The 27,216-nt window shown below is 42.8% G+C and overlaps 1 protein-coding gene across 1 annotated transcript in view; it reads left to right on the forward strand.

Moving 5' to 3' along the window:
* Window positions 1–27,216, forward strand: part of Man2a1 (mannosidase alpha class 2A member 1) — a 166,233-nt gene that overhangs the window by 5,225 nt on the left and 133,792 nt on the right. The window contains exons 2-3 of the mRNA XM_048442108.3: window positions 19,587–19,838; window positions 21,936–22,080. Coding sequence (XP_048298065.3) covers window positions 19,587–19,838; window positions 21,936–22,080 — 397 coding nt within the window. The remainder of the gene's footprint in view (window positions 1–19,586; window positions 19,839–21,935; window positions 22,081–27,216) is intronic.

A 27,216-nucleotide genomic window follows, 5' to 3' on the forward strand; every position in this document is an offset into this window, starting at 1 on the left:
TCCATAAGGTTATAAACTGATTGGCCCATTGGGTCAGGCTTCTTATTAGTCCTTGTAACTTATATTAATCCATTATCATTATCTATGTTAGCCATAATGGCTCAGTACCTTTTCCAGCGGGGGCAGCTGCATGTTGCTTCTTCAGTGATCTGCGCAGGAGTGCCTGAGGAACCTCCTTGCTTCCCAGAATTCTCCTGTTCTCATTGCATCACCTCTACTTCCTGTCTGGTTTTCCCACCTATACTGCCTGCCTGGCCAATCAGCGTTTTATTAAAATATGATTGACAGAATACAGACAATTCTCCCACATCAGTAGACACAGTCAGTCTTTCAGTGTTCAGTTTCTGAATCTAACATAGTGTTTCCTAAGGAAAAGGCCAATACTGAGGCACTTGAGTTTATAACTGCACACACTGTCTTCCCGCTCCTTCAATCTGTTTTTTTTTTTTTTTTTTTTTTTTTTAACCCCTTTGCTGTTGATTCGTTTTGGGGTCTGACAGTTGTTGTTGGGGCTTGCCTCTGCAGTACTGCAAACAGCCACTTGTCTCCTTTCTTGTCTCCCATTTGTAGCAATCAAAAAATGTCCCCAGACATCTGCTAGATATAAATCGCCTCTGGTGGGAGAAAAACTGTCCCCACTGAAAACCAGTTTGCCTGAGGTCTGGACAAAGGCCACTTTTTTTTTTCCCACACAGTATACTTTCTGGGCATTTTGCATTTTAGGAAGGAGTGATTGAAAGGTCTAGTTCTAAGGCTCCGAAGGATAAGTAGCATATTTAGATGCTGCTACCCTGTTCTTTCTTTCTGGGTGCCTAAAATTCAGTTACATATCTACGATTGTAAATTGCAATGTGTTACAGAAAACATAAGGATGCGTTATGTTCATATACATAACGTATTAAAGGGAAAAAGGGGAGGTTAACAGAACTTTCCTTCTTCTTGTTTACCAGTTGTATGTATACATTCTAATAAAAACATTCTGTGCACGTCATAGCGATTAGGTGGTGTTCCAAGCTCATTGGAGACTGGCAGCAGTCCAGATTTATTCTCCTTGCCTTTTGGAATGGGAAGGCAAGCTCTATCGACCAGTGATAAGGTGGTATGAAATCATTCGCAAGCATTATTTGAGAGTCTGAAACTTTTTCAGCTTGGATTTCTTGTTCAGTCTGATGATTCTGGTGCATGCATTTTGTGTGCCCTCTTGGGGTGGGAAAAAGTAGAGGAGGAAACTGGGAAATACAGTCTTTCCTACTGTGCATTTCAACTTGTCTTCCAAATGGTATTTCTGAAGAAGGAATGGAGAGATGAGCAGGAAAGCAAGGAAGGTCTTAGTGAATCCCTCTCTTCTTTTTCTGCTGTCCTCACGCCTAAGGCAGCTGATGGTGAAACAGATTGACCTAGTGCCTCTTTTTGTAGGGCGGAAGCTAAGAATGGGTTTTCCATTTTTGAGTAGTTGTTTTCATTTCATGGCATCTCCGTGGCTAGTTGTGTGTGAACCCTCTTAGCCGAGTGAAGTGGCTGGGCAGAAAACATAAAACTTAAAATATTTACCTGACATTTCCCAGAAAAGAACTTGGTAATCCTGGGTTTAAGCTCTTCTCTATTGTTGGAGGCAGACAGTATGCTGAAGCAGTAGAGTCACTGAAAGCAACATTCTTATAAACTGGCTATTAAATAAACACTGGTCAGAATTTGTGTCTTGAAACCTTATGTCTGTCTACTTGCTAAATAGATTTCCAGGTGTCCTTGGGGACCATCCGTGCTAATGCATAGACATGCATGATACACTTAACTACTTCCTGTCTATCGCCTGAAATTTAAAATTAATTGACTATTTACTTACTGAGTTACTAGTGTACTGGGACTTGAACCTGGAACCTTACACATGCTAGGCAAATATTCTCCTGCTGAACCACATTCCTATCTCCCTTTCTTTTGTCTTTATACTTTTTTATTTTGAGACAAGGTCGTAATGCTTTTTGTAACCTGGCTTAGAACTCACTGTGTGGTCCAGGCAGGCCTTGAACATGTGTTCTTCTTGTCTGAGTCTTTAGAGTAGCTAGGATTACAACATGTACTACGAGACCCTAAAACTTGAACTTTCTCACTTGACTGCTCAGTCAGTGTGTGTTTTGTACCATGAACCAAGCAAAATGAGTTTATACCTTCATGATGGGAACACATGACTTTGTTGTGTCTTACTCCTGTAAGTCCCAAATGGCCAGAGTACAGAGCCCAATCTGAACATTTGAGTTAGTTGCTAATGCTGAAGCAGATCCCATGTGTGGATATCTGTCATAAACTATTTCATATACAGGACGGTACAAGGCTCTCCGTGGTCCAGAGGATTGCCTAGGATCTAGACTGCTGGTCTGCTCACTAAAGAATAACTCGCCCTTCTGTATCATCACTTGTAAAGCTTATGTCTACCTTTGTTCTTGGTTGGATCTTTGGAGATCAGATCACCAGATTTAAGTCAGAGCACACTTGGTCCGAACCAAATGGGTGTGGCGCTTTCATTAAGTCGTTTTTCTATGGTTGACATTTTAAAGTCTGTTTTCTCTTTCTTTATTCTCTTCCCCCTTTCAATGTATGTATTGTGTACTTTTCAGATGGCTTTGTTTTTGGGTCTAGGATTATCATCATCATCATTTGCTGTAAGGAGGCCACTTGTTTGTTTCCTGGCTGCCCAGACTCCTGAAATAACAACATAGAAACTGTATTAATTAAATCACTGCTTGGCCAATTACTTAAGCATGTTGCTAGCTAGCTCTTATATCTAGAATTAACCCATCTCTATTATTTTATGTTTTGCCATGAGGCAAAGTTTGAGTGTGTCTGTCTCTGGCGGTGGCTCCATGGCTTTTCCCTAACTCCACCTTCTTTCTCCCAGCATTCAGTTTAGTTTCCCCCACCTAGCTCTGTTATGCCCTGCTCTGTTATAGGCTCAAAGCAGTTTCTTTATTCATTAACCAATAAAAGCAACACATAGACAGAAGGACCTCCCACACCAATTATTTATTTTGGTTTTAAAAAGCAAATAGTTCCTGAACCAGACCTTATGCTGTGGTCTTTTTAGTGAGCCACTTCATCTTGGATCAGGATTGGCAGCCTTGACAGTGATCTGTTTTAAATACTTTCGTGAAGGCATAGATACACATAGGAATAATAAGAGAAAAACCCTCAAAGTAGGGAGGTGTGCATCGCCACAGAGAGGTGTATATCGACACAGGGAGGTGTGTATCGACACAGGGAGGTGTGCATCGCCACAGGGAGGTGTGCATCGCCACAGGGAGGTGTGCATCGACACAGAGGTGTGTATCGACACAGGGAGGTGTGTATCGACACAGGGAGGTGTGTATCGACACAGGGAGGTGTGCATCGCCACAGGGAGGTGTGCATCGACACAGAGGTGTGCATTGCCACAGAGAGGTGTGCATCGACATAGAAAGGTGTGCATCGACACAGGTGTGCATTGACACAGAGAAGTGTGCATTGACAACTGCAATCTTTCTTCTCTGCCAGCCAGCTCAGTGGTTCCCAGTCCTCCTTTTATGGGGGCTTCACTCCATTAGGTTTCTTTTTCTAAATCTAACATACACTCATGTATTATAACAAACAGCATTGTTTCATCTTTAGCTACTGTTTCCCTTCATAAAAGATTAGGGATTCTTCTCTCCCCTTTATAAAATTTAGTTTGCTACTTAATTCTTCTGTTTGATATCTGTAATCACGTAGAAGGATAGAATTCCGCATGCTTTCCCAATCTGTCACCATTAGGTATGAGCTCTCAACTCTCCACCTATCGGATGGGGAAGGTAGTATTTTTCATCCACCTTCTACTTGTTTCTTTTTCTTTTCACTCTCCATATTCCTTGAGTCTTCTTATTACCCACAAGCTTTACATCATTTGCATTTTATTTCAGGACTTCATGTCTTACATGCACTGCCTATTGGCTACAAAGGTTGAAAACCAAAACCAAAGGATACAGAATTTCCAATAGAGGAATAAACCTAAGAGATTTATTGTATAATATGGTAGTCATGGATAATAACAATATATTGTTGTCTTAAAAACTGCCAAGAGTGGATTTCAAGGGTTCTTATTACAGAAGTGTTAATTTTGAGAACTAACACACATGTTAACTTGACTGAATGTTTCAAATGTATGGGTATTTTGAAACAACAAATTTCTACCTGATAAGTGTGTGTATGTGATTTTTATTTATCAAAATATGTCAAAATGTTTAAACATAATGAACATTCAAATATTGATAGTGTAGTGTGTTTCACTCTGTCAGATAATTTGTCCTCATAGGCAGAGTAGGGTGATACTGCATTCTTCAATACGTTCCATTTGGCATCTGGGCAAGCAGATTCTCATATCTTACATTCCAGCTGTTGAAAACCATGCTGTTTTCATCTCGTTCACATCTGGGCTGTGGCTTTCTTGTAGCTTTTGTTTTCCATGTCTATTTGTAATTTATTTTCCTTTTATATTACTGACAGTGGAAATGGAAATAATTAAATTCTGTCTCTTGCATCTTGTTATATTAAAAGTAGTTGGACTCTTCAGGTTTTATGGAATCAAAAGAAAGAAGTTTTGTCCTTTCAAGTTGTTGTTCACCATTGATGTTGGCTCAGATTGCCACTTTTCCTCCAGGGTAAGCACTGCTTTGTCTCCGTTCCCTGAAGGGTGGGTACTTGGGCTTCTGCATCCTTTGCGGCATCCTTGCTGAAGTCTTCTATTATTATCTTTTGCTTGATTTAAATACATTTTGTGTATGTTAAATGCTTAAATAAAAATTAAAGTGGGGGTTTACATTCTTTTTTAAAACAAATTTTTATATTAAAATATAATGTTTTCCCCCATCAATCCACCCATGTCCCCAACGTTCTCTCAAATCCATGGCCCCTTTTTCTTTAAGTATTATTGATGTGTGTGTATATTTGTAAATGTATTAGTCACATCTGCTGTGTCTGTTTGGTATAGTTTGTATGTATGTCTTGCATCCAGATACCTGTAGCCCTCACTGTTCATCAAGGAAGCTTCTTTTTGCAGCAGATGGCGACCATTACAGAAAGACACAGCTGGTCAGAATGCAGAGGACATAGGGCTGATACATTTACAGCACAATACCTACACCTAAGACTCAGGGAGCATTGTAGAAGGTGTGAGAGAGAAGAGAACCCAGATATATGTTAGAGAATTTGTCTTTGGATATGACAAGGAAACCACACCCACAGAATCTCAACGGAATGGCTGCTTTAACAGAAGACTTGAACTGATGACACCACCAGTTGACAGTCCAGCACGGATAGGGTAGACCTCTGAGTTCTTTTGTGCTAGAGGCATGGAATTCATGGGTGGGGGCCTTGTGGTGACTTTCTCTGGAGACTAGGAACCAGTGACTGGAACACTCAAGGATGGAGGCCCAGTACTGAATCATCCTTAGAATCATTGTCTGTCTTAGGGGGAAAAATTGTACAGTTTGCTGTTTCAGAGCAAAACGTTCATTTTTGCAATCATCAGCGTCCCAGATAAGTCATGCATTAAAAAAAATAGGTATAGAATCTGAGCGTCGATAGGGTCCTTAGGCTAGTTCATTTAGTCTTTGATTTTTCAGATCTGCGCACTGGGTGATTAGACCTTGGCCCTGTGACCGGTCATCGCCAATACATACCTGGACATGGATTTGTCTTAAGCTATGGTTCAGTGGCTTTTCTTCTGCACCGCCACAAGCATAGGTTTGTGAGCTTAGCGGAATGATAGATATTACAGAGATTTTGATGGGCATACTAGATATGCTTCTCACCTGGAAAGTGCTTCTTAAGTTATTTTGGGAAATATAGTTATTGTGTGGGAAGCAGATAGCTAAGCGCCGTTCACTTTTTCATTAGGCGATAGTGTGATTAGGATGATATTGGGCAGATGTCATATATCTAAAACACGCTAAACTTCGCCAGTGTGTGGAAATACACTGTGCACAGGTCGTGGGCCGTATGCACCGTTGCACATTCTGGGGTCCAGGAGTGAAGACCAAAGCTGTGCTCTAGGGGTTTCGAGTCTTTCAACATCGTGACATGACGAAGACGTGAACGTAGACGTCTACAAGTGTTGGTGTGCTTCACTTATCGTCTAGCTGTCCTGGGATCGGGGAAAGGTTGTTGGTAGTAGATTGGGCATGCCTGCCGTTGCCCATGTCTTATCTCTCAAGGCGTAGACTTCAAAGGGAACTTGGAGACACAACTATGTTTGGATGATGGCCTAGTTTGCTGGACTCAAGAAGAGGAAGAAGTTGAGCATTCGCAATTGGACTTGGCAGGCAGTAGGGTCCTTGCTGGTGTGAAATGCAACTCTTTGCTAGCCCCATAGTCCTGAACTTGGGCATTTGAGAAGAACTGAGGAGAGTGCCTTGTCTAGATACGTCCTTAGTGCTCTAAAAGGTAGTTTGGAGCCAGGCGTCAGGGTGCACACCTTTGATTCCAGAGTCAAAGCAGGCAGATTCTCTGAGGTCAAGGTCAGCCTGGCCTACACTGTGAGTTCCTGGACATCAGGGCTGCATAGAGAGACCCTGTCTCAAAAACAAAAACATGGAACAAAACAAAACAACAACAACAAAAAAGGAGTAGTTTGCAATGCAATAGTGAGTTGCCTGGAGTCAGGCTAGCGTTGGGAGTCAGGCGGTGGCAATCTTCTCAGAGTTACTGTGTGTGCCAGGCAGCTGCTTGAGAGAAGCAGTATTAGAGAATTCATTTTGTAGAAAATTTTAGACCTGGAAGGGAGTGAAAAGAATATTCAATCTAGATTATTCTGGTAGCAGTGTGTAGGAAGACTCAGAAACAGGAAGGCAGCTGAGAATCTGCGTGAGGTAATGTAGCAGACATAAGGGTATAAATCTTTGTTCCAGTATCGAATCGGCTACAGTCAAAAAGGAGAAAAAATGTGCAGACATTTTGTGAGGGGGACACCAAGAGTTTGTAACGGATGGCTGAAGGGCAGTGGTGGGTGGTTCGAATCACGTGCTCTTCCTTGACTTTTCCCTTTTGGGGTATTGGAGACAAGTTATACTGTTTGCAAAGACTAGCTAGTTTGGGAAGCCAAGTTCAGTTTTGTTTATGATGGAGTGGACATTAATGGAAATAGCCAAGTGGGCTGAGAGATCAAGGAGGGAGATGCTGACTGGGGAGTCATTAGAGTTGAGGAAGAATGACCTCACTCTGGGCCTGTGCCTGGTTAAGAGAGCCCCGAGCCAAGCACATTGCTTATAGCCAAGATCTGAACTTCTCACATGAAGATTATCCTGCAGCAGATGTGCAGATGTTAATAAAATAAAACAGCTTGTGTTCAGTTTGTCAGAAACCAGCACATGAATGAACATACCTACGGAAAGATGACCCAGGAAGAAGCGTTTCAGAGATGCTTCTCAACAGGAGACCCACAGAGACCTGTCTCATCTTTATCACCCTTGATGGGACCAAGTTATTATTTCCCCTAGGTCGTAAGGCAGAACATGGACTGTTTTGTGTGTATGGTTGGGAGAGATGAAGATGAAGAGAGAGATTCATAAGGAGTCAAAAGGCAGTGACTCCAGCTAGATAGCTCAAGGTTGGTCTGGAGGCCAGTCATCTTGCTAAAAACACCCTCCAAACGGACTTGCCTAACAGAGCTGCTCTGGTTTGGCTGAACCACATGTGGAAGAACTAAGAATTGCTTTTGGCCCAGGACCATCTCTTGAAAACTTGCAGGGCCAAAGAGTTACAAGACTTGAAATGCAAGAATATTTCTGGGAACTTTTAGGGTAAGAAAATCTAACTAGTAACTATTGAAAATAAAAATAAAATGTAAGACTCAAGAAGTTCATATCCTTAATGTGTCTTTTACAGCTCATGGCATTCTTAGAAATTTGTTACTATTGTATTTTTTTCTAAAATAGATTTATCTTATTTTTAATTAAATAAATGTTTGTGCCCCCATGTGCATGCGTGTGTGTATGTGTGTGTGTGTGTATGCGTGCATGTTTGAGTTCAGGTGCTTGCAGAATGGGGAAGAGAGCATCAGATGCCCTGGAGCTGGAGTTATATGGTTGAGAGTTGTTAGTCATGGCGCTGGGAACCGAACTTGGGCCCTCTGTGTGAGCAGTACATGGTCTTGGCCATAGAGCTACTGTCCTCCGTGGTATTTGTGACTGTGTTCTGCCTGCTGTAGCTTGCTGCCTCACTTTGCATGTGGCCAGCTGGTTCAGCTTGTTGTTTATACAATAGGAGGAATGCTGTGACACTTAGGAGTCTTTGAAGCTCAGGAAGTTCAGAGTTTCCATGACTGAAGATGGAGCTTACCTATATGCCTGTTCTCTTGTTAGACTAGAAGGGACCTATTGGGGAATGACTCCTATAACTAAGATTGTGGGGGAGACTGATAAACCACTTAATAACAGCCCCATTTTCTTTTTTTATTGATTTTTACTGAGCTCTACATTTTTCTCTGCTCCCCTCCCTACCTCTCCCCTCCCCACTTCAACCCTCCCACAAGGTTCCCATGCTCCCATTTACTCAGGAAATCTTGTCTTTTTCTACTACCCATGTAGATTAGATCTATGTAAGTCTCTCTTAGTGTCCTCATTGTTGGCTGAGTTCTCTGGGATTGTGGTTTGTAGGCTGATTTTCTTTGCTTTATGTTTTAAAACCACCTATGAGTGAGTACATGTGATAATTGTCTTTCTGTGTCTGGGTTACCTCACTCAAAATAATGTTTTCAAGCTCCATCCATTTTTCTGCAAAATTCAAGATGTCATTATTTTTTTCTGCTGTGTTGTACTCCATTGTATAAATATACCACATTTTCCTTATCTATTCTTCGGTTGAGGGGCATTTAGGTTGTTTCCAGGTTCTGACTATGACAAACAAAGCTGCTATGAACATAGTCGAGCACATGTCCTTGTGGCGCGATTGAGCATCCTTTGGATATAGACCCAAAAGTGGTATTACTGGAACAACCCCATTTTCAAAGGCTTTCCCAAGCCATTTCTGAATGAGAAGTGATCTCACGCATGTCAATTGCATTTATTTTTAATAGAATAACACTGTTTGGGTTGATTGACTTTTTCCATTACAGACATTTATTTTCTTTTTACATTGAAATTGCACTTTCTCAAAATTGCTATGTTGACAGAACTTTTGCCAGCAAATTCTAAGATTCAGTATAGACCCTTCATCTTTGGAGAGTGAGTTGAGTATAAATATACAACATAATTACCTTGTGGATAAAGAGATAGGCAGATGGCATAGATAGAAGTCAGAGACCAGAAAAGACCAGAATCCTTAATGGGGTGGTATCCACCAACAGAACTGTGCTATTTGGGCACTGTTACCGCCTAAAGTGTACCATGTGACCATGTGAGAGTGCATGCAACTGCTTGGGTGAGGAGTAGATCCACTCTTCAAAGATTATCTCAGAATGCTAAGTGTAAGACTAAAAATGTATCAGGGCTGTCTCAGTGGGTAAAGATGCTTGCTCCCAAGCCCGAAAAACTGTGTTTGGTTGCTGAGTCCTCCATGATGGGAGCAGAGAGCCAACTCCTGCAGGCTGTCCCGTGACGTTCACACTGGTGCTGTGACACGTGGCTGTCCTCCCAATAAATAACTACAATAAAAAAATTTTGAAAAAGCTTTAACACAGAATGTAAGCATATTAAAAGGAAGTTGAAGCACGCTTAATAAAAGCTCAGGGTCAGAAATTGGGTTTCAGCCTTAAGATCCGAAAAGCAAAACGGCCAGCCGCTGTTTTGACCTCAGTCTGAAATGTCAGTTCTGCCTTTTGGAATCTCAGAAGGAGACCGTGCCTGAGAGCTGTCTTCCCCCCATCTTATATTCCTCTCTAGGGCTGGGATTAAAGGCATGCTCCACTGTCATTAAAGGCATGCACCACCCAGTTTCTATGGCAACTAGTGTGGCTACTGGGATTAAAGGTGTGTGTTACCATAACCTGGCCTGTAAGGCTGACCAGTGGGACTGTTTTACTTTTCAGACCTTCAGGCAGCCTTTATTTATTAAAATACGGTTGAAATGCTACTATAGTAAGTCGTGAGGGAAATGTCAGTAATTTCATTTGTAAACATTTTGGGGAGCAGAGAGGGGAGAGAGAGGGTGGGGAACAGATTTGGAAGTGGTGAATTAAAGAAAGGACTCCATTAGACAATAGTCAATTTGCACAGTGCCACTTAATTGTAGTTATTTAGTGGATTTCTAAGTGGTAAAGTTGCATTTTATTAAAATATTTTATAGTCCAGATATTCATTCTATTTCCTTCAGTAATTGTTTGAAAAAGACGATCTGTCTTGCAAAACTGTTATTTTATATGATAACTTGGTGCCTAAAATGTTGCCTCGGTGTAGAGTAGGTGGTTCCATGCAGCGTTCCTGGGCATGTGCAGGTGAAGCCACTTGGTTTTCATCTGAACATCCCTCTGGTGCCTGGCAGGGTGGAGGTGGGGTGGAGATGGGGAACAGCGCTCTGGACTGTGCCTGCAGGAAGTGCCAGCACCAGGAGGCCCAGCCTCTGTTTTGGAGCAGAGTGGTCTTAAGGTACTGTCATTCCTGGTCAGGGTTCGGATCCTGCCTGGGGACTAGCAGCTGCCAGGTGTAGTCACAAGGCCCCTGAGAACCCAGCCAGGACACGCCAGGAACCTCCCCTCCTCTGGAGTCACATGGCACTCTTGTCTACCTATATCTGAGTGGCTTCTGTCAGTCTTACCTAAGCAAGTGGGAGATTTATGAGTCATGACAGAGTTTTGGGAGGACACTCTATAATCGAATATTCTTTATGGTCACATGGTGATGTCACTTCTCCGCACGAACTAATGACTGCACCAAGTCTCCTGGAAGAAATCCAGGTGTATTAAGCTCCAGATCTGATCTGGAATGAAACCCATTCCATTAGGAAACCCATGTCGCAGTGGTCTGCGACTTGTTGACTGTGACCAGACAGGCCAGGTCTCCCTTTCTCTCTTTGGCCTCAGCAGTCCATGTCAAAGAGGTCAAGCGGGGATTTGAAGGGCTCCTTGTCCTGTTAGGAAACCCTGTGAAGTGCCTGGGATTGACTGACTTGCAGTGTTTTTTCGGGATAGGTGGGATAGGGCTGAGTACTGACTGGATAGTGCTCAGTAGCCATGACACCGGTGGAGTTGGGAAGACAGACCCTCCTTAACCAAGTTGCAGTGCCTATATTTAGCTTGAATGCAGGGGTTCTTAATTGAGGGTGTGTGAGAACTTCCCCGTTTCCCATTATAAAAAGCGGGCATGTGCGTGCTCTCCGGGCGATCTCTCTTGTTCCCAGTGCTTGAAATCCTTGATTATATTGACTGCTTAGGTATCCATCCTTGACTTCTCTTTTCAGCTCCAGACTTGCATACACGCTGATACTACCGTCCACCTGGTAGCTGCAGGACTACCCCTCTGTTTTCTCCTCCTTCAGCACCCCGCTTTTCTTCAGTGACACTGTCATGGACCCAGTTGCCCCAGTCAAACACCAGGAGACCAATCTTTTATTGTTCTCAGTATTTGATTTCCTTCCTGCCACATTTGCTGTTCTGCTTGTACTGGCCTAAGCCACGTGGCTTTTCTTGGGCAAACTGAGATCCCTTCTGAAATGTACTTGCCCCTTCAGAGGTTCAGAGTAGCTTGAATATATTTTAAATTCCTCAACTTTAACACAGTGTTTAAGATGACTACATTGATGTTTCTTTTCTTGGAAATTAGTTAAAATATTTATTTATTTATTGATTGATTGATTTTTGAGACAGGGTTTCTCTAATTTTGGAGCCTGTTCTGGAGCTAGCTGTTGTAGAGCAGGCTGGCCTTGAACTCAGAGATCGTCTGCCTCTTGTTTCCTGAGTGTGAGGATTAAAGACATGTGCCATCACCACCTGTCATAAATATTTATTATTTTTATGTATATGTGTATGTGCCTGTGTAAGTTTATATGTACCATGTGTGTGCAGGAACCAGCAGAGGCCAGAAGAGGGCGATGAATTCCTGTAACAGGTGTTATAGGCAGTTCTGAGGCAGCTTGTGGGAACTGGGAACTGGATCCAGGTCCTCTGTATGAATAGTAAGCCCTCTTTCTTAACTGCTGAGCTATCTCTCCAGTCTCCCTGGAAATTAGTTTTACTAATAAAGGCTGACTCCATATTTCCTTATCTCCCGGAGCAGAGGCAAATGTGGGCTGTCTGACCAAGCTGCGCTCCGGGGATGGACTGTGGCAGTTCCCTCTTTCCCTCCTTTCCTGCTAGGAGTCTGAGTCTCTCCAGTCCTGCTGGAACCGTGAGTGCAGAGCGGCTCACACCACCACCAGTGTAGAACGCTTTCTCAGTGTTACTCATGTAGTGCTGTCTCTTTACCTGGTGTAGTCGTGTGCTGCTCTGACTGCAACCAAATAAACAAGGAAAATGTATTAGATTGTTCCGGAGGTTAGAGTGTGAGACAGGTGGGGCTGGGCAGAAGCTCAGACGGTGCAGAACGGCATTGTATTCTTGGTCTCTGGGGAAGACTGTTTCTTGTCTTCTCCAGCTTCTAGAAGTTGAACAGTCTGTTCCCAGACTGGGATCTTGCGGGAGCGTCATTCTACACTCTTCTGTTCTCTGTTTCTTTTTTGGGCCTTGTTCTTTTTCTTTCGAGGATCCTGTGCTCTTAGGAGCCTTCTCTGGATATTCTAGGATAATCTCGCCATCTTAAATTTTATCACTGAAGCTCATTTTGCCACATACCTACCATATTCTAGCATCTGGAATCGGGGCATGGGCATCTTCGAGTAAGCACTTTTCCTATCTACCTCAGCAAACACTATTTAAACTTATTTGCCCATGTCAACTAATCTTCAACAACTCTCTCGGTTTAGGTGTTATTCACTGCCTCTACTTTATAGCTGTGGAAAGTGAGGCCCAGGGAGGTTCTGTAACTTGTTCCGGGTTTTATGCCACTAGGTAGTAACGCTGGAGTTCACATGTCACCTTAGCGCTCTGTAATCGGGATGCATACTGTTTTTGCAGGTGTCTAATGTGTCCTTCAGTGTGATGTTTGAAAACCATACAGTGGTGATAATCATGCCTTCCGGAGTGCTTGGTGGCTCCTCCTGTTTGAAGTCTTGACAGAATCATTTCAAGCAATGGGAATTAGCATCTGTGTGTTCCTGCCTCAAGGTCACACAGATAGCAAATGCTAAAACTGGAACACGTGATCTGAACTGTGACCAGCCTGCTTTACCTGATGAGGATGTGTTTAGAAAAAGATTAACCATGATTTGGCGTTGCGTAATGGTCACCTTCAGTGGCAGACTTGTGGAGACTGCAACACATCTCCTGGAGTTTCAGGATGTGGGTGTTGGGAGCTGAACTCTGGTCTCCTGGCACAGTTGTAGGTGCTCTTTAGTGCTGAGCTATCTCTTCAACCCCTGTGAGAAGGTCTTGCTGTAGTGAAGTGATATGCGGATTTCAACATCATTAGAAAAGGGTAGAGTTGATCAGGAGGTTGAGATCATTGTTTGGTGGCTATATATAACATGCGTAACATGCAGCCATCCCTTCTGAAATTAGCCTAGTTAGAAACTTAAGTGCAAAATCTTATCACCAAGATGGAACAAAGCATTGTTTTGAATTTCCCCTTAACCTTTTGTGTTCTCCACAAAAACCAGCTGCTAGAGTTGTAGTAAATGCTGCAACTTGTAGTTGAACTGTGGAGACACGGAATCTTTGCCCTTAGAAGGGTGTAACATATACTGTCCTGCTCATGAGGCCATGACTGTCAACCCGGGGCCAAGCCAAGGCAGGCTCACACTTCCGACTGGACCTTAAAGAACACTCCATTAATGTAGACCTCTCCATTCCTTTAAAAAATGTTTTATTATTTTCTAGTGTGTATGTATGTCTGTAGATGTGTGGGTCTGCATATACCTACAGAGGCCAGAGGTGCTGGGTCCCCCTTTGAGCTGGGATTGCAGACAGTTGTAAACTACTTGGCATGGGTGTTGGGAATTGAACCCCAGGTCCTCTGGAAGAGCAGCGTGTATTCTTAATTGTTGAGCCATCTCTCCTACTAACATTTCTACTTTTTCTAATTTTTAATTTGTTTTTTTGATACAATGGAAATTAAATTTTCTTTCATAAAAGATCATAAATGTTTTGTATTTTTTGAGGGGGGGAGATTGATGGATTATGTCAAGTACTTTCTTGTCCTAGACCATGATGGGTCTTTGGTACTTTCCTTGGTTTTCTCTTGTAATGCATAATTGAGATGGTTCTGTGAGTTAGGTGTTGTGCCAGGCATCAAGCATGGGGAGCAAAACAGCTGCCCACATAGAGGGGAAAAATGGGTGCCATGCATGAGTACATTATAATGCTGTAGAGAAAATAAAAGCGAAGTTGAGGAAGAATAATGTACAGACAGCTATTTCAGATAGAACAGCCTAGAAGGCTGTATATTGGTGTATTTTACGGAGAGTTGAAGCATCGTACAGAGAAAAAGTATGCCTGAAGGTACTGAAAATTGGTGAGAAGGAACTGGCTTGGAGCTTAGTTACAATTAGGGAAAAGCTTGGTTGGGAAAAAACACTGCATCCCTGTGTGTTTTGACCGTGATAAAGAATACAGGTATCTTAGTTTTGTTCCCAAGCAACAAGGACGTAGCAATGGATATTCCAAGGGGCGCACTATTTGAGCAAGGCGCGGAAGAGTAAACACGCACACAGGGAGATGGAAGTGAGGCGGAAAATAGTTGGTGCCCGTGGGCAGAGTGTTAGGAGGAGGCTAAAGCGGAAGGGGCTTAATGTTTCAACAAGTGTTTGGAGATAGGAAGGAAAAGCTTTTAAAGATAAGTTGGGCGTGGCAGCATTGTGGGGACAGAGGGAGAATCGGGACACCAGCATTTTGAAGGAACTTACTGAGGAGACCAGAGCTGCTTCCTCGAGATCTGAGAGTGGTGGTGGCTTTGGGAGAAGGGTGTGTTCAGCGTGTAGGGTTGACGTTAAATAGAGCAGTCAGTAGGACATGAATTTCAGAGTTATCGGCAGAACACGTAAATTCTGGAGGCAGGAGTACAACGTGGCATTTAAGTCACGGAGTGGATGAGGTCATAAGTGTAGAGAGGTAACAGGCTCAGGAGCTAACCTGGAGGCCGACATTTGGAGGTCAGAGAGAGGAGCCAGCAAAGGACACCGATTAGTAAGCCTCAGGAAAAAAAGCCAAGGGCACACTGTACCGCAAATCGAATTAGTGATGGCTGTTTCCAGGATGAAGGGTGCTTGGCTGTGTGTGTGTGTGTGTGTGTGTGTGTGTGCTCCTGGAGATGATGAGGTCCCAGCATGCTTTGCATCAGGCGAGAAGTATGTGTATCTGGGGAATTTATGTGGGCAATTTAGTGAGGCGGACAGGAACTGAATGCAACGGGCCTGTAAGTGAGTGAGCTGAGGATCGGAAGGCAAAGGGAGTGTTGAGTACAGGCCTTGGTAATCCCCTGGTGTCCAGGAAACATGGACGGTCTGCAGGTGACAGAGCCACAGAAACTCGCTTTCTGCCTCCCTCCAAGTTCACAGTCCCTGACCCTGGCTCCAGGAAGCCCTTGGCGTCACACTCAGGCTTGGATCGAGATCCTGAATTCTGTGGAAGTCTGGAGATAAAAAGGCTGGAAGAACCTGGAGCTGTCTAGAAGGCAAAGCAAGAATTTGCTCCTCCTGCATTTTTGCCCCAAACAAGTCCTTAGTGACAGGTGTTGCTGGTCCACTTAGAGCAGATGTTTCCCCTGCAGTCCACTGGCCCAGGTTTCACTAGACATGCCTTCTAGGCACACTGGGCCAGCCCTGTGATGCTGTTCAGGGCTGCATTGCCTGGATTTCCCCCGTTAACAGAAGAAGCAAGGGGCCCAGTACTAATGGTGATTATGTTTTACCCCTTTTCAAGATCCTGCAGTCTAGTTAGGTAGCATCCTACTCAGCCATCTCATGTAGTTAAGAGGCACGTAGGGGTGTGGCTGACTTTTAAAAATGAACATCGTGGGACTGGGCGGATGGCTCATCAGTAAGAGCACTGGCTGCTCTTCCAGAAAACCCAGGTTCTCATCCCAGCCCTACATGCTGACTCGTGTCTGCACCTCCGATCCCTGGGAATCTGATACCCTCTTTTACCCTCCCTGGGCATTACACGCATGTGGTGCAGAGACATACACTCAGTCAAAAGACCCATACACCTTAAAATAAATTAATTTAACATTCAGAAATTCAACCATATTATACCGTAGTCATATGGGACTGGCTGCCTCTTGTGGTTCGGTGTCGGAGGACAGCTGCATCCCAGGGAATGGATTGCTCTGGAAGGGGAGTCTCATGCGGCAGCACCAGGAGGAGGCCTCTGAGCAGCTGCCGAAGATGGACTTGGAAGTTAGAAGAGCCATGGCCTCTGAATGTGAGGCCTTTGGGGTGGGAGAGGGAAAGACAGCCATCTTTCCAGGTGTGGCTTAAGGAAGAAGGTGTCTCATCAGCTGTGCTTGAGTGCCCACAGTAACTCGTCCCCAGCAGCTAGTGCCCTCCCGGGGGCAGATCGTTATGCAACTTGTTCAGATTCAGCTGCGGATGCAGTCATTGATTTTGTTCATAGGATCGAGTGGGCACTGATTCTGGTTTACTGGTCTACCTTGTTGTAGGCTCTAAATTAGCTCTGCCCTACGTCTTTGGTATGTGTGATTTTGTTCCCCTCAGTCTCTCACCACTAGCAGAGAGAATCAAATGCGACCTTCTTCCCTTCCTGTGTCTTCAGTACAACACCCAGGATGCCTTTCTATAGAACTGATTAGCAAATCAAAGGCTAACGTGCCTTTCTCACAAGTGATTTTCTTGCCCTACGGAAAACTGTCATTTTCAATATTCCTGTCAGTATTCCTTGACCTGTCAGTATAATTGAAACGTTATCTATCATTTCTGTTTCTTTAATGCATACTTTGAGTATATCCTTTTTACGTCCCCCTCCCCCTTAGCCATGTGTATGGCATTTGCTCATGAGGTATATATTAAGGACTTTGGCTGTTTGGAGGGAGGCTTTATTCTAGTGCATAATATACTTTAAAAATGGTTCTCATTAGACCATTAACACTGCTATAGCCCCAGGCCATACTTTTCTACGTGTACTTAACTCAATATCAAATCCCGGGCACTGGTCATTAATTGTATCTTTAGAGTTACAGTGAAAGTGAAAGTCCTCGTTAATGCCTGTCGGCTCCCTCTTCCTGAAATGTCTCCCGTCGTATTTGTATTGGGTAATATGCAGGTTTGGGAGCAAGGCCTCATAGCAAAAGCTTTCCCTAGACTGCTTTTTGCCCCCCTATGTTGAACTACAGGCGGCTTGGCTGTGTACGTGGGTCCAAAGCAACCCTCCCTCCCCACCAGATCGCTCTAGAAGGATGCCTTCAAGTCTGGCACCCACACACAGTACCTTTAAAAGCGTTGAGAGTCCACTAAAGCCTCATTGTACGGAGATGTGTGAGGCAAAGCTGAAGTTCTGAGTCTTGTCGGATTGGGAACTTGCTTGACTGTGGTCTCTGTGGCGAGCAGGCCCCATTGGAGGGGTGTTTGTTTCCAGTACTGGAACTCAGCAGGGTGAGTCATAGCGATTTCAGGAAGCGGCTCCAGTCTGTTGTACTGTGATAATGCGTGAAGGAATGTCTCCATTTGCTCCGGACAATGTTTAGGAAGGTATGGACAGAGATGCCGCGGGTTTGACTCTTAAACATTTTTATTTTGGGGGTTTGGACTTGGGGCTACAGCTGGAGGTAGATTTTGGACGTTCATTTATTTGGAACGTCACGTAGCTTTCCCACTTGGAGAATGAAAATTTCAGTTGGTTGGATGTGGTTCTTTCATCTCCCAAGCTGTGTTCAAAGCCACGGTTTCGGATAACTGTGATTCTGCACCCTTCCTCCCCCACGTGCCCAGAGCAGGAGGGAGGGGCAGGCCACACCACACCCAGTGCGGCAGGTCTTCACCTCGCACCTGCTGCACCTTAGGACCAAATACCACGCCTTTGCAAGCCTCAGCTGCCAACAGGATCTCACTGCATAGCTCTTGCTGGCCTAGAATTTCCTTGGCCGACCAAACTGGCCTTGAAGTCACAGATATCCTGCCTCCGCCTCCTCTCTCTACTCTTTTTTACTACTGTATTTATTTATGTGCTTGTGTAAGTCAGAGAACAAGTTCCAGGAGTTGAGTTTTCTCCTCCTGTCATTTGGGTCCTGGGGATCAAGGCACACCCGGGATACTCCTGCCTTTTTGTAACACTATTTTCACTGTTTTGATACTTTCCTGGAAATAATCATCCTTATATTTTTATTTTATTTTTTTGTTGTTAGGGTAAAGAGATGGCCCAGTGTTTGAGAACACTGGCTGCTCTTTCAGATGGCCTGTGTTTAATTCCTAGCACCCACAGGACAGGTCCCCAGTGTCTGTAACTTGAATTCTAGGAGATCTGCTGCTGTCTTCTGGCCTTCAAGGGCATGTGGCACACACAGGCAAAACACTCAGGCACATAATAAAAATGAGAATTAAGAAGATTTTTCTTTTTCAATGTTTAGTGGCAAAAGTCTATTTCATGATTGTTTCTACCCTGTGATGATTGACTTTAGAACATTTCGGTGTTTTTTTCTCTTCCTGTCTTTCCTTTTTGCCTTTCTGATAATGGAAGTTAATTGTTCACCATGGAGATAAATATTATTTTCAACCCTAAGGTGAGCTTTTTGGGACCTGGTGCACAGGCTTTTGTATATGTGTGCTGGTGTGCGTGTGTGTGAGTGTTTGTGTATGTGAATGTGTGCGTGGATGTGTTCTTACAATGTCATCTTATATATTCAAAAACATCAGTATATTCCTTAGGTGTTTTTGTCTTCCCATTGTGTGGCATTATGCCCAACCCTGGTCTTTCAGTTCGAACTGTTGTGCAAAAACATGACAAATGCGTGTGTATTGTTCCTATACTTGGAACTGAGTACACGGGGTGGAAACAAAGTCACAGATGGTTTCTCCTGCCATTAGCTGCTCTGTTCTGTAAAACAAGGTTGTTGGGATGGCAAACCTCTGAATGTGGGGATTAGTTAACAACACTACCACGCCCTGAATGTCACACAAGCGAAATAAAAGCATCCCCAATGATGTGTTAGGGCACGCTTGTGTTTATGGCAATTAAAAGTTGATGAACTGATTTTTCTTTGGATTGGCCAATATTTGCTAAGGGCTAAAGTGGAATATTCTTGTTTAGTTTCTTTTTTTTTTTTTGACCCAGCAAATTAACTCCAATCTATTTTGCTTAAATTTAAAATCTCACTCATGAATATAGCATATGTTAGTGTTTGTGATTCTGGAGATCTGAACAGGAAACAGTTCCCAAATAGCTTGGTCATTCTCTTGTACTTTAAAACTATGATTGGATAAAGATGGCTGCTACAGAGTGGCGGTTCAGTCCCAGCTGCCCTTCTACTGCGTCTGTGCACAAAAGTGACTGCGTAGTTGGGTAGAACCACGATCATGGTTCATATAGCTACCTCTTTCTTTTCTTTCAGGGCCAGCTTTCAATATTGCAAGAAAAGATAGACCATTTGGAGCGCTTGCTAGCTGAAAATAATGAAATCATCTCAAATATCAGAGACTCAGTCATCAACCTGAGCGAGTCTGTGGAGGACGGTCCGAAAGGTTCACCGGGCAACGGCAGCCAGGGCTTGGCACGCCTGCTTTCCTCACAGTCAGCCCTCCAGATTGACCCCAAGGACTGTTTGTTTGCCTCACAGAGTGGAAGCCAGCATCCCGATGTGCAGGTAACCGAGAGTCGCTGGTAGCCAGCGGCCCTTTTGCTTGTTTTCAGAGTCATTCCTGTGTCTGTTCTTATTCGGCAACTTTTTAAGCTCTGGGCTCCAGTTTCTCCATTTGCCAAGATCTGTTTGTTCTCACCATCGTTTCTCTCTGTTAGTGGTATCATCCACTCCTGTGTTTCTGTCTGTTTTCTTCTGAACCCCGCCATTTCGCTTGCTTTACCGTCTTTTTATCTTCTGTAGTGGTTGAAAAATCCTTAAAGATTTAATTTGCCCACGTGATAATTTTACCTGCTTTTGGAGGAAACAGTCACATTCCAATGTCACTCTGCACCTTCCCGATGCAGCATCAGAGCAGATATTTGGAGAAAGATCCTTTGGTAGGGCAGGGAGTAATCTAGAGCTGTACTTTCCACTATGGAGAGTGCCCTCCACACATGGCTGCAAGCACTCACAATGTTGCCCTTTGATTTGAGATGCACTCTGAAAGTCTGTAATGGAAACACAGAGTGTTTTGGCCTTCGCGTATAATGTATCTTTATTTTTGTATTAATTATAGGTTGGTTTGATAATACCATGGGTAACTTAGATAAAATCTATTATTAAAATTTTATTGTTTTCATTTTATTAGACTATTTAAGATTGCCATGTTGGACTTGAACTCTTTCACTTGGACAACTAGGGGGTAATGGAACTGAAAATCCAGAGATGGGGTAGAACCTGAGATAATCTTAAGGCCATGACTCACAGGCTGCCAGCGGGAAGCAGTGCAGCTGGCTAGGCCCTGTACCTGTACCCTCATGGTTAGCTAGTGCATGGGCAAATCCTGGTGGGGCCAGAGTCCTGGGCTTTCTAGGTTACCTGTCTCCTTGGGGCTTGGTTTCATTTTACTTCTTACTGAGTTTTTCTTCGTACCACCTTCGTCCACTGTGGTAGGGGATGGCAATATGGCAGGCTCTTTTGTTGTTGTTTGTTTAGTCTAAACGTGGGTTGTTTTTACTGGGGTTGCAGAGCCGCTGCGCCTGTGTCAGAGGGAGGAGGGAGGACGTTTGCTATAGGGCTGAAGAAGGAATTGACAGTTCCTCCTGATGCCTCCCTCTGCCCAGCTGTGCGCCACAGATTTTCTGCCTTATCCTTGGAGTCTTACTTTTATTCATTCAAGGCATGTGATAGTTATTGTCTTAAACTACTTCATGATCATGTTACTTAATTTCCTGATTTTCTTATTTTTTGTGATATTTTATATTAATATATAGTTTTTGTAGCCTGTTCAGTTTTAACAATTTAAATGTTCTCGGTTGAGTTGTCACATTTAGTATCACAGAGACTATGAGGGTTAAAAGTCAAGTTTTATGTTTTGGGTGGGACACTGTCTTTTTTTCCTTTATGTCCAAAATGAATTATTTTCTACAAGGAATTATGCATTCAGAAGCTAGATGACGTTTACTTGGTTTTTGAGATGAGGTCTCACTTTGTGGTGACCCTCCTGCCTCAGCGTTGTGATGGGACTGTAGGTATACACCACTACACCTGGCTGTAGAAACACATTGGACTACTTAAAAGTTAAATCTCAGTTTAAAAAATTTCATTCCGTGTGTACTTTAGAATAAAAAAGTAAATACAGCATTTGACAAATAGAAAAATACAGAAGAGTTCAGATACAGACTTAGAAGGTAGCTGAGGCTGATTATGAAACCGACATCCCAAGTGAGGTAAGCAGTTGTGTTGAGTATGTATTTGCAATTGTTGAAATATTTGGTCATAACTAAACTTCACGAGAAATCTTTTGTTGCATTTCTGTTTTCCTGTTAAATCACACTGGCACTAAAAGCAAAAGGAGGAATTCTAATAAATGAATGAAATCGTATTTATCGAAAGCAGATGGGGCGGGCTTTCTTATCAGGGTAGTTATGTAGCACAGTAGCCTTTCAAGCCTTTGAATGATTTTGGCCTTAAAAATTTCAATTGATTTTTATATAGTTTTATTTGATTATATATTGATAAAAGAAGCAGCAAAAAAAAAATCCTTGAGCAAATATTGAGCAGCCTTAAGTACTGCTTAACAATGGTTGAAGTTTAACTATTTTTCTTTCATATTTTTAGATGTTGGATGTTTATGATCTGATTCCTTTTGATAACCCAGATGGTGGCGTTTGGAAGCAAGGATTTGACATTAAGTATGAAGCTGATGAGTGGGACAGTGAGCCCCTTCAAGTTTTTGTGGTGCCTCATTCCCATAATGACCCAGGTAAAGGCTGCACTCCCTAGTAGCTCTGACAAGCTTGCCCAGCACCCGTGTCCCGTAACGAGGGTCCGGTCAAGCTCCTGTCTATCTGACATCACAGTGGTCTTCTTATCGACCGTCTCCATTGTACTAATTTATGTGCCGTTACCAGGTAGGACTTTTCGAGCAGGAAGCAATGATAAACACAAGAAGGATTTTGGGGACATACATTTCAGGGTACTGTGGTTTATTTTATTTGCTTCTGGTGAAATACTGCATGGGAGGGCTGGAGGCCTAGTGATAAGTTAAGAGCACTTAGCATTCTTGTACAGGACCCAGATTCAATTCCAGACCCCACATGGTGCTTCACAGCCATCCTAATTCCAGTTCCTGGAGATGCCTCACCCTCTTCTGATGTCAGCTGGTCTGGGGTATGCACGTGGACGAGCAGGCAAAGTGTTCCTACATATAAAGTAAAATACATCTAACACATTAAAAGATACTTCATGAGAGAATCACTTTCTCCTGTAAATTCCACTTCCATAAGGCAGAGTGCTCATTGGAAGATTTGAGTCTTTAACCCAGAGAAGTAGAAACAGTGGTTTTGGAGCTTTGGTGGATGGGTCTAAGTCCTAGCCCGGGCCAGTAGACCAAGATGATTTTAGGCAGGTCACTTAATCCCTCGGTGGATAAGGTTTTTATCCAGAAGAATTAGGACGGTAGGTAGTATCTTCCCAGGATGAGATGTAAAGGAACCCTGCGTGACACAGAGATAGCTGTGATTATTGTAATTACTGTTATTTCCCACGAAGGCTTTTATTTCTCGAGGCCAGTGATCCCCCTCCCCCAAGGTAAGGGGAAATTGCTATAATTTCAACAGCGCACGTGATTAGAAGTGTGTGCTTACTGGTGTTAATACACAGCACAGAGTGATAGCCCAGTGAATTTAGTACGGTAGTTCCTGAGGCTGGATTTCTAAACACTTTTTTTTTTGAAAGACTTCACCGAGTTTGTGTTTCTTACCTTCCTCAAGAACCTCATTCTCTCTAGCTCGCCTCTTACTTTCAAGGATCTTTTTTTTTTCTTTTTGTAACTCACATCTGCATGCGTGACTCATCTACTTCCCTCCTTTACTAGTTTACTGAGCTCTCTCTTTCCCTTTCTGTGATGTAAGTGCAACTCGCAGCTTCGGGTCTGAACGCGATTCATCGCTTTCCTCTTTTGGCTTCTCCAGAGTCTTTTTCCGCCATTTCCCCTTCCGTCTGTGCTCAGTTCCCCCCAGCTCCCTTCCTTGTTGCTCTGTGACTTAAGCACTCAGCCGTAATATTAAAAGTCGTGGTTTACCAGGCAGGCTGCTGAGTGTTTTGCAAATAGCTGATGCCAAGGAGAAGAGGTTGACGGCGCCGATCATGAGAAAGGTGCTATCATCTTGTCACGGTGAAGCAGCCATGAGAGTGCTGGGATCCCTCCTGTTGTGCTCACCTGCGTTTCTCTCTCGAGTAAACCAGAGTGACAAAGCATATGTGTCTCCTCTTGCCTATTGCTGGTTCTCAGTCTAATGCTAGGCACGTAGTAACTTGCAAATATGGAAGCTCTTCTCTGGGCTGCCTATATATTCCTTTACTGTGGACACACACCGTACGCATACCCACACTGCACATATGTACGAGTTTAGAAATATACAGTGTTTGAACTGAGCCTACTCACTGCGTTTAAGCTCACCCAGGGCTAGGGCTTTGTCTCACTTACTGCCTTTTGTGGACCAGCCAGACCAGCAACTGACACCTAGCACCACCATCTAGGTTCTGCTCCCAAGGCATCGTGATAATAGTTGACTCTCTAGGTTAGGGTCAAACACTTGGCCTGTTGTTTGTCTCATGTTTTGCGTTAACTCCCATCTTTTATGTGTCTCCTTTTTTCTATTTCTTTTTTTTTTTTGAAAACACCCTTTGCACTCTTTAGAGTAACAGCAGGATTAAGCTCTTTGAGGGCAGGGATTTCTTAGCTTCCCCCATTTGTTTGCATGATAGTTCCAGCTGTAGTATGCTGTTTTGTGCGAGGACATCTGTAATAACTGTTTCTGACTGCAATAAATGGATCTGTCTGTTGGTATCCTAGCAACCGTAGTGGAATCTTTTGTCTTAGTAGAAGATGTTAATGACCCTTACCCTTAGGCCCTTTGCCACTTGAGTTAAAAATAGTGGTCAGAGACAGCCCCATTAAACCTAATGCTTCATGAAGAAGCAAAATGATAGAGAGACGAACCCACTGACTTTCTTCGTTATTTTCACGATTCCCTAGCAAAATAAAGCATTGATCACCCAAATTATCCCGTGACAAATGAAAACATTCAGATCATGAAAAATCACTGTGTTAATAGGGAGAAAACAGGAAAATATGTGCGTGTGTATTCTAAGTCAAACTACGACCGTAATGGGAAATCTTTATAGAATACTCCCAAATGAATGTGCAATTAGGCAATTTACTTTCTAAATGAGATTTATAGAAAGTTGTTTGCATTTTCTGCAGCAACAATTTAAAACAAGCTTTGACTCAGTAGTTTGTTTCATCAGTGGGTTTATGTCTGTTGGGAATAGAAATATTTGAAATAGATTTTTAAACGAGTCCCGTCTTTGTCCCTTCACAAAGAGTTTACGGTGTGTATATATACATGCACACATAGATACACACACATGTGTGCAGATTGTTTCCTTTTCGGGATGAGTTCATACTAGTAGGTAAGACAAGATACATTTTAAAAAACAGTATCTTAATAAATTTCCTAATTAAGTCTTCCAGGCCACAAGAATATGTCACCCAGCATACAAATGGTTTACACAAATTAAAACGGAACAGTAAAGGAGTTGCTAGGTAAATGCTGATAGCTCTGCACCGTTATGGATTTGAAAAGTTTTGACGCATAGACCATGAAATTAAATATGAGTTGATGGATACATGTTCATGTTATATTTAATAAACTGATTAGAACACAATTACAGCACCTTTGTATCTACAATCTTAATTCTTCACTTCCCACTAGTTAAATTGCCAAAATATTTAGTTAATTTTCCTTCAAAGAAATCCCAGTGTGTAGAGAAAAGATAAGGTAGACTGGATGGAAGCGTGCACAGCGTCTTGTCAGTGAGTGCACAGCATCTTGTCAGTGAGTGCACAGCATCTTGTCAGTGAGTGCACAGCATCTTGTCAGTGAGTGCACAGCATCTTGTCAGTGAGGCAGTTTGTAAAACGCACAGCAGATTGTAATGCCCTTGTGGTGGGACTCTAAACAGTAGGGAGAGCTAGTCACTAAGTTATACCAGAGAGCAATTTTCTTTTGTGCATTTATAGCTCTTTAGAAAAAAAATATTGATTTAATGCATGATGGGATTTTGCCCATTTTTAAAACTAAGAAAATGCATTTTTTTGTGTGTTCCGTATTACATTATAATTAGAAATAGATTTGTTTATACATCTGTGGCTAAAGTCCAAAAAGACTAAAAACATGAAATCACAGTCTGAATTTCAAAGATTCTTGGTTAAATATTACACTGTTGGAATTTGAGAGTGTTTGGCCAGCTGTTGTTGGTGAATGTCTACGTATATCAAAGTGGAGAAGGAAGCCAGTGAGGTGGACAGCGGCCGGGTGTGTGGTGTCAGCGTGGGGAGAAAGTCCAACTTTGTTTAGCTAGTGCAGGGTAAACTGTGTTCTTTGGTTTTGACAACCATTATGGAAAAGGTCAATTCCCTCAACCCACATGGCATGAGGAGGAACTGAGGGACAGGGCTTTTTGTTCATCCTGTGTCAGGGCAGGGGAGAGTTGTATGCTAAGCCATGTTAAATGGGATAGTAAGTTGTTGGAAGCCAGTCAACGATAAATTCTCAGAGGCTGGTGAACCAAAGCTTATTCATTCTAAAATCCATGTTCTTTCCATTTGCCACCCTGTTTCTTAGGACATTTATTTCATTCAAACAGATTCTGTATCTCCTTTTTTAAATGGGGAGTAGCCAATCTAACAGATTTGCCAGAATGTCTGAGTTGGTAATAAAGTTAGCAAATAAAAATTCAGGACACTTAGCCAAACTTGAATTTCTAGTAAACAATGGATAGGAATACAAGTATGTGTATTCCAAGTTTTAAATCAGTCATATTTATATTAAATGTTTACTTGCTATTTATTTGAAATTCAGATTTAACTTGGCATCTTTTCTCTTTATCTGAATGATAGCATTTGAGAATGAAATAGCAGCTTTGTGGAATTCTATGTTTAAGAGGGAAAATGTGAGTATTGAGATTCATTTTTAGAGGAAGAAAGATCTGGTGATTTTGGCCATCGGTGGACTTTGTTCTTGAGGAATACACGTCAGTTGCTCTTGAGGGATGTGGGTGGCCATTGTACATCTTACCCTCATTTCAGCCTTCATCTATTTTCTTAGCTGGAATGTGTGAGAACTCACCAATGCCCTAGTAACAAAAGCTAGTACTAACACTTAGGTCCATGTTCCAGAGGTTTCCCATCATTCTGGGCATTTTACGTGTGTTAAAACAGTTACTCCACTCAGCAGCACTAAGACAATTCTATAGCATTGCCCTCACTTTGCAGAAAAAAAGTCAGGAGCGATAATAAGAGATCTGCCCATGGCAGAGTGGACTTAGCACATGTGACACTGGCTTCTGAACCATGACTGGAGATTGGTTCTTCAATATAAAACTACCATTCACTGGTAACATTACTGATGCCACAGGCGGAGCATCTGTGAGGGATTTGAGTACTGTCATGGCTGGCATCATCTATGCTATAATAGTAAATACAAAAATGGTCTTATTAACTATCTTGCAAAAGTGGACACAGCATTGTGCTGTTTCCTATTCTCTTTTTCCTTTTGATTTATTCCCATTCAAATGGATGTCTGTGTCTTGGAATGCAGGGCCTTCCTTACTGCTATTTTTCCCTCTATGATTAGGCGTGAGTTAGAAGCAGTGTTTTCCAGCTTTTAAAGTGACTTCCAGAAACTGTGGTACTTTGCATAGCTCATGTAACCCTAAGTCTGAATAACCCACTTGTGTACGGTAAGAATTACCCATCAATGTCTTTAATATAACCCCCTTCCCCAAAGTTTTAAGCAGCTGCTCTCTGTGAGGGGAGTTGCCAGTAAATGTT

Source organism: Myodes glareolus, chromosome 1 (assembly GCF_982192425.1).
Source record: "Myodes glareolus chromosome 1, mMyoGla1.1, whole genome shotgun sequence".
Classification (NCBI taxonomy): Eukaryota; Metazoa; Chordata; class Mammalia; order Rodentia; family Cricetidae; genus Myodes; species Myodes glareolus.